General features: G+C 42.8%; 1 protein-coding gene across 10 annotated transcripts in view; it reads right to left on the reverse strand.

Moving 5' to 3' along the window:
- The window catches only part of Osbpl9 (oxysterol binding protein like 9), a 138,478-nt gene that overhangs the window by 79,003 nt on the left and 43,702 nt on the right, over positions 1 to 15,773 (reverse strand). For 8 of the 10 annotated variants that reach the window (XM_005353569.3, XM_026781846.1, XM_005353568.1 and 5 more), the window contains exon 3: positions 12,941 to 13,019. In XM_005353569.3, the coding sequence (XP_005353626.1) occupies positions 12,941 to 13,019 (79 nt within the window). Of the gene's footprint in view, positions 1 to 12,638; positions 12,763 to 12,940; positions 13,020 to 13,202; positions 13,287 to 15,773 lie in introns of those variants that run through there. The other 2 variants (XM_026781847.1, XM_026781848.1) reach the window with 2 other exon arrangements.

The following is a 15,773-nucleotide window of genomic DNA, read 5'->3' on the forward strand; positions in this document are numbered from 1 at the left end:
CCTCCCTCCCTCTCTCTCTCTCTCTCTTTTATTTTTTGAGGCAAAGTTTTACTATGTGGCTCTGGCTGTCCTAGAACTCACTCTGTAGATCAGGCTGGTCTCGAAATCTGAGATCCATATGCCTGTGCCTCCCGAGTGTTGGGATTAAAGGCATATGCAAGTTAGGGTTTCTAAGAAATCACTTTGCTTGATATGTTATTAAATTTTCCACAATTGGCTCCTTTGAAGATTTATTAATAGTTATAGCTGAAGTCTCCAAACTGTCAAAATGTATGCAAATATTTGCAAATGTGTCTCTCCTCCACAACTTCTGTTTTGATTATCTGAAGCAATATTGTGAATCTCCAAGACAGAGTTAGCATTGTGTCAGGCAACTATGTGTTCATTCAGTCAAGGACAATGAAAACCATATGAGTTCTTTTCAATTCATTCACCGATCACATGCTTGTCAGCCAAATTATTCCTACTCAATGAAAATCCTTGACAAATTGCTATGCAAATATATATACTACTACTTTTAGCTTCTACAGCTTTCCACACTGCATTAACTTCAGGGTTTTGTGAAGGAGTCAAAGTGTCAGTAAGACACTATTCCATAACTTTAAAAAAGCAAGACTTTGTAAAGTCCTTTTTCAGACATGGGGATGTAGGAACATTTAGGAAGGCTGCGGCTTTAGAGAGTTCTCACGGGCATTAAACAGGAAGGTGCTTTGGCTGTGCAGAAACTAGGGAAGGGGAGTGGGTGGCTAATGGAGCAGCAGAAAGTGTGAAGGAGATGATAAGGGCCTGAGCCCACATGACAGGCTTAGGAGCCAGAAGGAGCACCCTGTGGACAAAGTGACACAGGAGCACAAGGGGGTGCAGATGCAAAGCAGGAGCAGGCTTTAGCTTGGCTCGGTGGGGAGATGGAGGTGCTGGTCCATGGCACAGTCTTGGCACTCAGGAGTGTGTGTCACAAGAGGCCAGCCGAGCAAGACCTTACACAAACACGACAAAAGAATATACAAGATGAGAAACGAGGGGGCTCCAAAGGTTTGAAAAGCCTTGCATGGGTTCTTGAAATTCACACTCAGGCCCTCATGCTTGTGTGGCAGGCACTTTACTTCCCGAGCCATCTCTCCAGCCCCAGAAGCGCTAAGCTAATGGTACATGCCTGCAATCCTAGCCTCTGGAGGCTGATGCAGGAGGAGGATGTCTGTGAATTCAAGGCCAGCTTGGAATACATAACAAGTACCAAGCGATCCAAAGCCATATAGCAGGTCTTATCTTTCAGAAAATTATAAAAGTTTTACTGAATTTATGAACAAAAGTACTCAAACACATGTTATTAGAAAAAATCCCTCTTAGAGAAAAAACAAAAATGATACTATATCTTTAATTCATTCAGGAGTCAAGAAGGGAGAGTGGGACGGAGAAGGTAAATTTAAGAGTTCAAGCAAAGTGTCAGCTCACTAGGAGAAATACAGAATTTTAGAAAGAAAGGAAAACGTTATAGGGTCACTTTACTTGGATTAATAAATGAAACGAAACTAAAGAGGAAAATCAAAGCCTATTTAAATCATAAAGAAAGATCAGGAAAGAGCAGGGTGTGGTAGCTCATGCCTGTAAGTCCAGCACCTGGGAAGCTGAGTCAGAGTTCCCAGTCAGCCAGGCTACAGAGGGAGGCACACCAATAAATAAATATAAATAAGTCAAATTCGGGAAATAGACTAAAACAAAGCAAGCAAAATATGTGAAAAGAGAATTATCTAGTAATTCTTTTGTTTGCTTTTGAAGTAAACAAGATCAAATAGATGAGACCTAACAAAGTAATAGAATCCTATGAAAAAAATCATAATAATTTCTGTTTGCTTCTTTAAATAAAATGCTTAGAGAAAATAGACATTATCCTTTACACACTGCGGGTAGAGCAACATATAAAAGGAGAAATGTGCACGTGTTTCTTTGGAGCAGAGTACTGGGAAGGCATTCTGCATTAGCATGTATAAAATTCCTTCAGAGGGTTTCACTCTGGCTCCAGTTTCTCCAGGGAATTCTGCTCAGGGCAAAGAGCAGCAAGCCACTTCCTCTCTCTGCTATATTTAGTGCTAAGCTTTAACACAATATCTTTGCCTTTCCTTCAGAAAGACTACACTTCCAGACCAAGACTGTAATTAGAACCTTGTACATATCACAAGCTTCAGCCCTGCCCTATAAAAGAAAACCTAGACAAAGAAAAAAATGTCATTAATTCAGCACTCATCATAACACAGGATTTATTCTTGCCAAATCACTATGCTTAAACCAGTGCCAAACACCTCATGTTCCACACTGAGTTCTCATAGAAAAACCAGGTTTCTGAATAACACAAGTAACTAAGAGAAGACAGACATGTTGGCTTCTTTTCCTCAAAAACTTTGAACTGCTCCCTCTGCTGGTGTAAGAAGAGAACTGTGGAGTATGAACAGACTGAAATAAGAAGGAACAAGGTCAATGCCTGACCCCCTCATCAGTAACTCCATTCAGGGAACAGTCCCATGCTTTCTGTGGCCAGCTCCTAAGTCTCCCTAACAGCTGGTGACCTGTGATGTGATTCACTGCCATCTCTTCCGACCAGTGTCCCAGTTAACCTTGCCTCAGTGGGCCCAGCACAGTGATGAGTCCCTGCTTGGATACACACAGAGTGCATACACAAACCCACCTGCTACCATGAAGCACTGGTTTAGAAAGAGGCGACAGCAGCAAAGCAGGTACAGAGGCTACAGTATGATAAGCAAGTCAGCGTGACAGGAGTCCCAGAGAGTACGGCGCGAGTGAGCAACACTGTACAATGAGAGCTGTGAATATAAATCTAGGCCCTGCTATTGTGACTATGAGTAAAAATTCATACGAGCCTCAAGGTCTTGCCCATATGGTAAGGATAAAACCATCTTCCTCAACAGTGTGGTCCTGTCCTGCCAAGGGTTATCGTGCCCAGCATAACGTTCAGCTGACCCTCAGTGGCTGCTTCCCCACCAGTCCTGTTTTACTCGCCAGAGGCTCACTTCTACTGTGCATTCTAATCTCCTTCTCTAGGAAAAAAATCTCTAGTCGTCTTCTACAAAGACAAAACGCAAAACAAAAACCACTCATCACATCCCTGCCCTCAGCCTTACACCACCCATGGCATGCACTCAGATCAACGGCCTTTTATATAACACCTGACACCTCTAACACGGCGTCACCTGAAGATGGCCTCACTGCAGCCAGCAGCCCAGCAAGACAGAGCTTTTTATAATTCATTGAAATCTCAGCCCTTCCTAGATGTCAGTAAGTTGTCTTGAGGTCCTCTTAACTTGATTTTAAGAAGATGTAGATTGAGGATCTAGCTAGCTGGCAGAGAGCTTGCCTACCATGCACAGAGCTATGGGGTTTGATCCCCAGCACTGCACAAATCAGGTATCGTGGTGTACACTCCAATCCACACTAGGACATGAAAGAAATTCTGAGTTCAGAACCATCCTTAGATAGCACATTTCAGGCCAGCCTGGGATACATGAGAGCCTGACACACACATACAAAAGACAAGCATACAATATAATTTCAGTTCATATGATAAACTTATGTTACATGTGGAGTGTATTAGGAAGGGTCGCAGTCATGAAAATGCACGTTCACACCCTGGATGTTAATAAAAGGGCGGAGAGGAAATGCTGGCAGAACCAAGCAATCTGAAAGTTAAAGCAGGATCAGTGTAATCCAGGCATTGTCAGAATTGCCAAAGTTTTAACTCATTTAACCCATAATATGAAAAGTACGAGAAAGTGTGCAACCAAGAAGTTGCTGCTGGAACGAGGATTTGAAATTGAGCTTCTAAATCTACGAATTTCACTGTTCGTCCCTCTTTACACTGAGAAGATAACCTAATTCCTTGTGTTACATACATACTCAGGTACTTGTTGATTTCACAAAAACAAATCAATTTTTAAAAATAAGTAGATGAAGTGGGCAATGGTGGCTCACACCCTTAATCCCAGCACTGGGTAAGCAGAGGCAGGCAGATCTCTGACTTGAGACTAGTCTGGTCTACAGAGCAAGTTCCAGGACAGCCAGGGCTACGCAGCGAACCCCTGTCTTGGAAAACAAATGAAACAACAACAAAAAGAGTGGATGAAGTAAACTGAACACTAGTATTCTCCACAAGTGCCTAAGCATTGTAAAAAGTAGAAAAGTTCCTTTCATTATGTATCTATACTCACTCTTCACACCAAGCGATGTGCCCCAAACTAAAAAGATTGCTTACTAAGAACCACAAGGTCCCTCCCAAGGTTATATACCCAATAACAATTGCTTGGGAACTCTCCAGATGCAGCTCCCCAGAGTCACCACCCATGCCGGGGTTGGGCTTTCCCTGATGCAGTTGTCCTTTAGTTGCCAAGCTCCTAAAGTAACCCAAACAAACTCTGACTTTTTTATTTTTTTTATTTTTTAAATTTATTTATTTATTGAGGATTTCTGCCTCCTCCCCACCACCGCCTCCCATTTCCCTCCCCCTCCCCCAATCAAGTCCCTCTCCCTCATCAGCTTGAAGAGCCATCAGGGTTCCCTGACCTGTGGGAAGTCCAAGGACCGCCCACCTCCATCCAGGTTTAGTAAGTTGAGCATCCAAACTGCCCAGGCCCCCCCAAAGCCCGCACGTGCAGTAGGATCAAAAACCCATTGCCATTGTTCTTGAGTTCTCAGTAGTCCTCATTGTCCGCTATGTTCAGCAAGTCCGGTTTTATCCCCTGCTTTTTCAGACTCAGGCCAGCTGGCCTTGGTGAATTCCCGAAAGAACGTCCCCATTGTCTCAGAGTGTGGGTGTACCCCTCGCGGTCCTGAGTTCCTTGCTCGTGCTCCCCCTCATTCATTCTGCTCCTGATTTGGACCTTGAGATTTCTGTCTGGTGCTCCAATTTGGGTCTCTGTCTCTGTCTCCTTTCATCGCCTGATGAAGGTTAATATTCAGGGGGATGCCTATATGTTTGTCTTTGGATTCACCTTTTTATTTAGCTTCTCTAGGATTGCGAATTATAAGCTCACTGTCCTTTAATTATGGCTAGAAACCAAATATGAGTGAGTACATCCCATGTTCCTCTTTTTGGGTCTGGCTTACCTCACTCAGGATAGTGCCCAAACAAACTCTGGCTCATGCATTGCTCTGCCGTGCCCTTCACCGCACGATGCACTAATGCATTTGAAACCATGAGCTGAAATAAGAACTCCTCCCTTTGAGTTATTTCCATCAGGTGTCTGGTCACCGCTACATAGAAGTTACTAACAGTCACAGGATGACTTGTTCTTACACATACACTGGACCAGAGGGTCAGGGAGGTGACCCTGATCGTTCTCACTTTCAGGCAGTAGGACCAGAGTGATAATTAGCAATGTCTTTATATTACTCTGCCAGCTTGTCACACTGAAATATTATATTAGCAATTAAGATAAATGAGTGGTGGGATAAATTATAAAATTGCTAACAAAAGTAATACTGGATTGGAGACATCTAACTACTCACTATACCAGAGTCCATAATTAGACTTGGGAAGATTATAGTTGCAAATATTTAGGGAGGATCACGAACAGAAAGCAAATTAAGAAAAACATAGGAACATTAGTGAGATCTAATCCTCCTACAGTTATACAACAAACTCCCAACACATGAATCCAGCCTACATAAACATCCTGAGCACCACTGAAATTATAACAGCTAATTACAGATTTAATTACAGTTGATTTATTTCTCTTATATGAAGTGTCACTTTTTGTTTCGGAGAGGTTATCACATAGAAATCAGAAACATTTAACTACAGAGGAAATATTTCAAGTCAATAGAAGACAGTGCCATGTTTACCAGGGATAATGCTGAGGTACCTGCTCCCCAAGCAGGAGTCACCTAAACCTATCACGATGCTTTAGTCGAACGACTTACTGCCTAGTCCAAACAACAGACTGTGTAGGTGTGTAATAAGCTGGCTAATATTCGTGTACTAGAGGCATCGATGCACTGATATACTTGAACAATATGACTTTTTAAACCACCACATTGCATAATAATCCTGCATTTTAATAACTAATCCATCTTTAAGAGGGCCGAGCTGAAAATGTTGGTTATCATATCGACTGCAGAGAGCTGCTTCCACTGAGACTTATGGAGTTCTACTCTAGGCTTCTTTTTGATGCTTTAAAGTGCTGTGTTTTATCTTAGAAAACTTGTGTTACTCTAAAATATGTAACTTATACTATTTACAGTTTGTACTGTTTAGAAGATGTTGTCATTTAAACATCCCCCCACACCGCCCTGCTTTTTTGAGATAGGTCCTCACTATGTAACCTAGACTGACTTCAAACTTATGACCTTCCTGTCATTATGCCCAGTTTTATGGTTTTTCATTTATTTAAAAATGAAAAAAAATGTTTATACACCAGGCTTGCCAAAGGCGAGACACCCTTTGATACAAATTAGATTAATCATATTAAGGGCAATCTATGATCAAGGCTAAGTCACTTGGCTCTGCATCTCACTCATCTATACGTCAAGGATGGTCCTAGAGTAACTGCCATTCCAGACTCTGGAGCTCAGGCTTTCAAAGGTATTATAGGTGCTGTGGAGGACCCATTCCAGAGCTTTTGGCTCATAAGGGCACATTCCCACACAGTGCTGAAGCTCTATCTACAAACACACTTTAGAACCACTGACCTAGATGGATCTGAGAACAAATCCTGGCTCTACTACTTGCACGTCCTAAAACTCAGTTTGTCCAACTCTAGAAACAAAGCTATCTGTGATTACAGGTTTAGCAACTATATACAGCGGTGTCCACTGTCCACTGAACAGTGTCTGGTTCATATCAGTTACTTAGTAGCAACCCGATAGTTGCTGCCACTGTAGCACTGTAACGGAACACAGGGACATTAAGGGCATGGTATTTTACCCTTGCATTCAACTGCATTGTTATTTGAAGGTACTCTTATTTTACATTTATTCTTTCTTGATAAAATGATAGATCATGATAGCTAAGTGACTTATGTCTTTAACAATCCCTCTCAAGAGAGCTTGCCTGGTATGCATGAAGGCCTTGGTTTGATCCTTAGCAGCTCATAAACCAGACAAGGTAATGCACTCTGCAATCCCAGATCTCAGGATGTAGAGGCAGAAGAATCATCCTCACTGGCCATAGATCAAGTTCTAGGCTAGTCAAGAATTTATGAGAACCTGTCTCAAAAGATAAGGTACTAAGTACTATGCTCAGTTTTCAATTTTGCTTTATATCAGCTGAGTGGTCCCAGCTTCCTTATCTATAAAGATGGCACTAGTACTTACTTTGTAAAGTGAGCTGCATGATTTAATAAAGGTAGAACCCCAAAATAACATCTCACATAAAATAAACACTCAATAACTGTTTGCTATTATCCCTATATCCATAATGCTATAAATCATTACAGACATTAAATCATCAAAGATAGAACTTCATAAGCCAGACATAGTAGCTCACCCTTGCAATCCCAGTACCTGGGAAGCTAAGGCAGACAGATAAGTCATTCAGGGTCATTCTCAGTCTCATTTTTTTTTTTTTTTTAGTTTTTTCGAGACAGGGTTTCTCTGTGGTTTTGGAGCCTGTCCTGGAACTAGCTCTTGTAGAACAGGCTGGTCTCGAACTCACAGAGATCCACCTGCCTCTGCCTCCCGAGTGCTGGGATTACAGGCGTGCGCCACCACCGCCCGGCCTCTCAGTCTCATTTTGAAGCCAGGCTAGGTTGCATAAGACCTTGTCTCAAGATGAAGACCAAAAAAAAAAAAAGTTACAACTTTTGATCTATAAAAACAGTACTTTCAGATGATTAGGTTCTGGGCTGGGAAGATGCCTCAATGAGGTAAGCACCTGCCACACAAGCACAAAGACCTGAGTTCAGATCCACAACCCTCACCTGAAAAGTCATGTGTTCCCAGAACCCAGCACTCTAGAAGCTGAGATAGGCAGTTCCCCAGGGCTTGCTGACCTGGCCACCAGAATAGCCCATTGGTAAGCAGCAAGTGAGAGACCTTGGCTCAAAAAATAAGGCAGAGAGTGATAGAGGAAGACACCTGATGTAGACCTGGCTTCCACACGTAAGCACAGGCATTTGCACATGCCCAAGCATGCATGCATGCACACACACACACACACACACACACACACGTACACGTACACATACACATGTGCATGCACATGCCTCCATTCTAACTTCTTTTATTGCTCTTCCCAGTCTACTGGCATTCCATCCTCTTTGCTTGCTGTGATCTCCTAGACAGACAGTAGATATTTCTGCCAATGTTCTTAACTATAGATTTAAAATCCAAAGGCTTTATTTAGCTCACAAAGGTGCAGTTTGACATTTTTTAAAACATTTAAAAATCTGGAACTATTACACACTCATTTCCCATTAAGAAAAACTGACCTCTCTTGAAAAGAAGTAGAGAACCTGTCAACATTCAGCAAGCCTTACCAAACATCTTAACTGTCTGGACCAGGTACAGCAGCTTCCCCTCTACATTGCTAGTCTGGATTATTATTGCTACATTTTATTTCATGTTGTATGTATATGGTGTGTGTGTGTATATGTGCCTATGTGTGCCACTGCACACATGCAGAAGTCAGAAGGCAATTTTGGGCAGTCTGTTCTCTTCTCCCATCATGTAGGTTCCAGGAATTGAACTCTGGTCATCAGACATGCAGACCCCAAATTGCTAGTCTTTGTTTAACTTTAATCCAAATTGGTCATTTAAACTTTCAACCTCTAGTTCTACTTAACAGCAATATGCTAATAGCTAGCTTCATTTGCATGTGAGCTCAGACTCAGTTCCCATCATCTCTGTGTCTCCAAACTAAATTCCTCAAGACTGTTTCAGATGTGACAAAGTTCAATTGAAAAACCAAGCCAAGAACATTACTACTAAATTCTCCTCCCTCATTTCTAGCCAGTCACTAGCTCCTGTTGATTTACCCACTACAAATGTCAAATCTGTCTCTCTCCACTTTCCCCATGACCACTGCTGTGATCTGTTCAGGACCCCATCACCAGCCACAGCTATTCCACTGTGGGTCCCATAAACGCTTGCCTTGTCCAGAACACTGAGCCAACACCTCCCCACTCCTGCACCCCGGCCCTTTTCTCTCTGGCATCATCAGCTCTTCCTCTCCATGGAAATCACTGTTGTCAACACAGAAACACTATTACTGTTCCTTTTTTCCTTAATTAAAATCTCCCCAAGACTCTCATGGCTCAAAATGCCTTCTGTTCCTGCTATCAGCTCAGCCGAACCTGAAAGCACTCTGTCCTGGTTTATGGTGGCTCTCCTCAAGGTTTTCAAGAACCCCTCCTGATAAACTCCATTATGATATCACTCCCTACTGCCCACTTCCCTTGTTCATCAGCAGCGTCTGGCACAGTTGCTGACCTCTCTCCCTCCGAGAAAGCGCCTTCTCCAGGCTTCATATCTTCAAGTGCCTACACCGTGGTGCTCAGACTTTTTCTTTCTACTCCTATTCCCAAATTCCCATGGCCATAAACACTGTCTGTGCCAATGAGTACCCAGATTTATTTTTCTACCAGAAAATTTCCCGAATTCCATATCCAAACTACACATTCAACATCTTCAACGAATTCTCCTTTCTTCCAAACTAGTTCTTGGAATCATCCTCTTCAGTTGGCAACTCTGTTCTTTTTACCTCAATTAAAATTCTCAGTGTCAACCTGAACCTGTCTTTCCATAATCTACAATTCAACCTTCAAAATAAAATATCATTGTCCAGTCAATGGTGGTACACACCTTTAATCCCAACACTAAAAGGCAGAGGCAGGCCAGTCTCTGCGAGTCTGAGGCCAGCCTGATCCGCAGAACAAGTTCTAGGACCACCAGGGCTGTTATACAGAGAAACCCTGTTTTGAAAAATAAAATAAAACATGAACTAGAACTTAGCAACATAAAAGTAACTAAGTTATACAACAACTTGAAAACACTGTTCTGAGCTAATAAAGTAAGGCAGAAGAAAATCCACATGACACGATCACATTTCTGTGAAGCTCCCCAATGGGTATGCATACCTCTACTGACAGAAAGCAGACCAGTGGTTGCCTGGCCCAGGGCTGAGGCGGGGGCGGGGGGGGGGGCTTTGAAAGGGAAGAAATCTCTTGGAGTGATAAAAATGTTCCACATCGTGGAGGCAGCTATCTACAAATAAGCTGACCAAAGCCTACTGAATTACATGAGACATATTTTTATTTATTATTGTTATTATTATTATTATTATTATTTTGGTTTTTCAAGACAGGGTTTCTCTGTAGCTTTTTGGAGCCTGTCCTGGAATTCGCTACACCAGGCTGGACTCAAACTCAGAGATCCCCCTGCCTCTACCTCCCGAGTACTGGAATTATAGGCGTACGCCATCACTGCCCGACCTGAGACATAGATTTTAAAATGTTTTTATCTGAAGGTCTTTTTAAAAGTTGTCATTTGCTGTTGTTGTTATTGTATGTTTCAGCGTACATATGAATCTGAATGCACATACGATGGAGGGAGTTCAGGCATGCCACAGCATGTGTGAGGAGACCAGAGAACAGTTTTATGGAGTTGGTCCTCTCTTCCCACCTTTAACTGGGCCCCAGGGATCAAAATCATCAAGCTTTTGCAGCAAGAGCTGCCACTGAGCCATCATCTCATCAGCCCCTCATGCATAAATTTATTACATGTTAATTATACTCCACTAAAGTTGATTAAGCACACACACAATTTGACCTCCCTATCCCCACTGGTACAGTACGGAAACCATCACTTTCTCTCTTCTTGTCTACAACAGCCTCCTAAATGGCTTCCTGGGTCTGTGCTCCTCTGCACCTTATTCTCAACACAGTGGCTGGAGCAACCCTGTAAATTATGAATTTCATCATGTCACTCTCTGATCAAAATGTCCTAACAGTCTTTCATGACAATAAGATTCTTTTTTATTTCTTTTTTGGCAACAGGGTCTCACTCTGTAACCCGGGCAGCCTGAAACTCACTCTGTAGACCCAGAGTTCTAGCTTGACACAGGAAAAAGACAACACTCAACATGTTATGATAATGTATCAACCTGAATTTGCTTTCAATTCTCATCAGCAATTTAAGGTCAAGAAGAATACCATAAAATTTAAGCTCTATCAGACACTGAGAGGTTTTCTATCAAATCTGTAGATCTTCACTAAGTGTGAAGTAATTTTCCTAATCACCTAAACCAATGCACAGTCTCTTTTCACAAGCTCACACTGCTTAACACTCCATAAATGCTACAGTAGAAAACAAACAATCTGGCAGGCTGGAAACTCAGGGTTCATTTTTTTAAATTCTTATTTATCTTTATCATTTAAACAATGTCTTGTTTTATCAGCAAGCCACATAAATACAAAAATGCTAAGGAGATCAGTTCAACATAAATAATTAAAGGTAAGGCAGAGGCGCCTTTGCTCAGAGATCCAAGGCTCTTTCCACCAGGCAAACAAAGGTGCTCTGGCCCGGAGGGGCCTCCTCAGGAGCTGCAGAATCTGTGCTGCAGCCCCTGCAGCCCCTGCAGCCAGCAGCTCCTAGAACTGCAGTGAAGTACTCAACTCCATTAGAGTAAAGAGGCACAGTTAGCTACTTTGGCTTATAAACAGCATTGCATATGTAACCTGAGAATCAGGGCTGCTTGGTGATGAAAAGGTTTCATGAAGTTAAACAGAGTGGAAATTTCCAGGGGAGCACTATTATTTAAGCAGTTCTAAACAAATAATATTCTAAAGCACAGTTAGTATTTTAAGGATAAGCATGACGACATATTAGAAATGTCACTGGCGCACACTGGCCTGTCTTTACTATGCATAGGCAGCATTTTCCACTTCTATGAGTCAATTTCTTAAACAAGACAATGAAGGAAACAACTGCAGCATGCTGTCCTAGTGTGGGACAGCAGTAGCCTAAACACTTTGCCTGGCACTTACGGTCACCAGCAGACCTCATAACCAAACATTTCTAAGCTGTAACTGTACTTAGTATTCATTTGCCTTGATGTACCTGGCAACAGTGATTATCACCTACAGGTTCAGACAAAGTACTAACATCTCCAAACAGTCTCATTTCTAAGTTTCCTGGGTTGCTTTAAACCTAAAACAGAGATTGTTCTGGATAGACAAAACAATAAAAAAAAAAAAAAAGCACCAAATTAACAGGTACTCCTAACAGACAACAGGGTCATAGGGCCAGATCGCTAAGATCAGCTTAGCTGATGGAGTGCTTCCAAAGCAAGATGAAATGGGAATGATTACACAGTACCTTACCCTTTCTACCGGTGAGCCATAGCATGCAATGCCGAAACATAGCAGTGGCAGATGGGATTGGAGTTATTAACTACAGAAAGGATAATAGCAGAGGAATGATGGCTGGCAGACAAGACACAGAAATGCAGATGGAAATATGCAAACGTGGAGTTCTTGAAGCAGAGTAAAACCTTTCAGGCAAAGGCTGCCTCTAGCTTCAATTGAATTTACATTTTGAGCTTCACAAGGACAAACACTGCAGCCTTCACATTCAGTCTTTAGACTCTTCATGCAGAAGCAGAAGCACACTCCTCGAGAAAGAAGATCAGCAACCTTCTGTAAGCACAAGCCAGCAGCAGCAGCAGCCCATTACTCTTGCTTCTCACTGATTTTTATCCTTTAAATTTTTAATCTCCAATTGCGGCCAGATCCACAGTCGCTTCAAATTAATGTGCATCCACTGCAGATACAAATCCCTGCCTAACCTGCAGTACCACTTCATCCAGAAGGTTCCTGTGCACTCGTTCATGCAGGATCAGTTGCAAAAGCATTTAAGGCATTCAGCAAACAACCCACGAGAGAAGAGAAGAAGCAGGCGAGACCATGAAGAGAAAGAATCTCCCCTTTCAGCTCACCCTGGAAGTGGAAGGTTTTCTGATCAACAGTTATTGTGAAGGTGCTGTCGTCCTCATCGTCTATACCAATCACAGCTCCCTGTGAAACAAAGAGCAAAATCCCAATAAGGCAAACAATGACATCAGCAATATTCACTCCTGCTACAGCCCTGGAATACCCAAAGCAACGAGGACACTGGAAGCAGGCTAGACGAGCAGAGAAATCCGAGAACCTTGTTTTGCTTAAGGAGGAAGAAGTAACGGAGAAGGGCTGGCGGGATACCTTAGTAGTACCCTGCATGGAGACTTTCCATGCCTTGCAGAAGGGACATGGATGCAGTGGGAGGGGAAAAGCACAGACGCTGAATCTGGAATCTGTTTAACAGCGAGCCACTGTGCCTTTCTGAGCTTTAAATTGCTCTCTAAAATGGGAGTCAGAAACCTACACCGCCCCAGGTTGTTGTGCCGTGCAAAGACGGCAGGTGCTCTTCACCAGGCTGCTGCTGTATTGCACTTGTTAGTGCAGAAACACCAGCTGACATTTGCTCCAAAACACTGCCCAGTGGCCAGATGCTCCCACAGCCACTGTGCTTTGGTGGACGCTGCAGCTTTCACACTGAGTTACTGTGCGCTCCTGTGTCTGCCTCCTCCCACTAAACTGCTGTGAGCTTCTGGGAACCAGGACAATTTCATTTATTCTGACAAATGGCACTCAAGTGTATGCTTTCTAACGGAAAACACGACTTTCAGAAGGCAGTGAGAGGGCAGGGAGCTACACTGGTTGGCTGTTTCAAGAACTTTTAACATTTTTTTATATACAACTATACGCATCCTAATCAGACAACCGGAATTAAAGGGGGAGGGGGAGCTATACAAAATCAAAGTCTACTGGGCAATGGTCTCAAGGACTCAATATCTTGTATAGCCCAGAGGGGCCAGAGAACACATCACACCACATTAACTCTCACACAGTCCATTCTTAGATACCTCGAAATGAAGGCTCAAAAGAATGGAGGGGGGGGACCAATAACAACCTCATCACATGAAAAAAGTAGGGTGACTATTATCTCAAAAATATTAGTACAGCCAAATACTTATTCATTTCTTCCCAGATACTATATAGCTAAACCTCACCTTCATCTAAGTTCTACACACCTTACTTAGCTTACTTATTTCAGAGTAGGTAAGAAATTTTGTCCCTGTTCTCAAATACGGAAATGTCTGCAGACTTAGTCCAGATCCAACAGAAGCTCACAGCAGGACCAAGACCGGATGCCATTGGCATGGCACCTCTTAGTCCAGCACGATGAACACGGTCACCACCATCACGCACTAGAGCAGTTCATTCTGGTTAACTTCACTAGGCTAACCTCGTGAATTTCTAATAAATCAAACACAGCAGCACTGAATAACCCGGCAGAGGAGTGTGTGCTAGATGGAGCACATGAAACAATGGTCCTTGCTTTTAAGACCTTTCTGCTCCAGAAGAGCAGATAAAACCCAGTAGTGAGCTCTACCTGGACAAACCTTGGAAACAGTATCAAAGACATTTGTCACTAAGGAAATAGGCACAATGGACAAACACACAGAGATGGAAAGTACTTCAGTAGTTCCCTGAGGGTACGGCGAATAGGGACTGAATGCTAGGAAGCAGGAGTGGGGGAAGGGTTGTTTTGGAGACGAGGTGTTGCTATTCTGCCCAGAAGGCCTCAACTCCTGGGCTCAAGAAATTCTTGTCTCAGTTTTCCACTGCAGGTACACACCACTACACCTGGATGGCATTATATTTCTTCATGGAGTGATGAAAACATTCTAAAATTGACCATACCATTGTGGTAGTTGAACAATCCTAAGAATATACCCAAAACATTAACCATACACTTTAAATCAATATACTATACAGGATGTGAATTTTCATTTTTTAATACTGGGTCTCATATAGCCCAAGCTGGCATCTAACTCTATGTAGCCAAGGATGAGACCGAACTCCAGATCTTCCTGCCCATCCTCTTGAGTACTGGGTTAATGGAATGTATCATCATTCCCAGCTGATTTGGTGTTTGGGATCCAGTCCACAGCTCGATAAGCACTCTACCAATTAAGCTACATCCCCAGGCTCAGTGTGTAAATTATAACTCAACTGAGCTGCAATACCCACTTCCAAATGCCTGTTTCTTCTTTCTTTTGGGTTTCTCAACCTAAGTTTGTCCATCATCTAATCATTCAAGACAGGCCTCAGGAGGGCTCACAAAGGCCCTCATCCTGTAACTGTCTATGCTCATTTGGAACTTTTACCTTTGCTTTTGTTCTCCTTCAGTACTGGGGACTGAAACTAGGGCTTCGCACCTGCTAGGCAAGACACTCTACACTGTGTATCCTAAGTTCACCATCTTCACAGCTGCTGATACAATGGCAGTTTTCACCGATTTCTTGCTCACTGATGCAGTCTGTCTTCAGTCTGGACACCAACTAGACCAGTCTTTGCTATTGCCAGAGAAGCAGTTTCTAAAGTGCAAACTTTAGGAGACACATCTTTTTAAAATATTCCTTGGCTTTCCATAAACTAATCAAGTCAACATTACTTCTTAATGCTCTTCGAGACTGTTCAAGTTTGGCTCAGCTAACCTCTTCAACTGTCACCACTCTGCCCCAGCAGGGAGAACCCTGTATGTGCTCAGTCTCAACATTTCTTCCATGCACCAAAAAACCAGCACGCAGTCTCTCTTTCTCGAACCATTTTTCCAGTCCAGTTCCGCATCATTTTCTAAACAAAACCCACCCAAATCCCTCTAGCGCCCTCCTGCTCTGCGAAAACTGCCCGGCTCTTAATCTTTCCTCCATCCCTGCATCCATG

The sequence above is a fragment of the Microtus ochrogaster genome, chromosome 10 (genome assembly GCF_000317375.1).
Source record: "Microtus ochrogaster isolate Prairie Vole_2 chromosome 10, MicOch1.0, whole genome shotgun sequence".
In the NCBI taxonomy this organism is placed as follows: Eukaryota; Metazoa; Chordata; class Mammalia; order Rodentia; family Cricetidae; genus Microtus; species Microtus ochrogaster.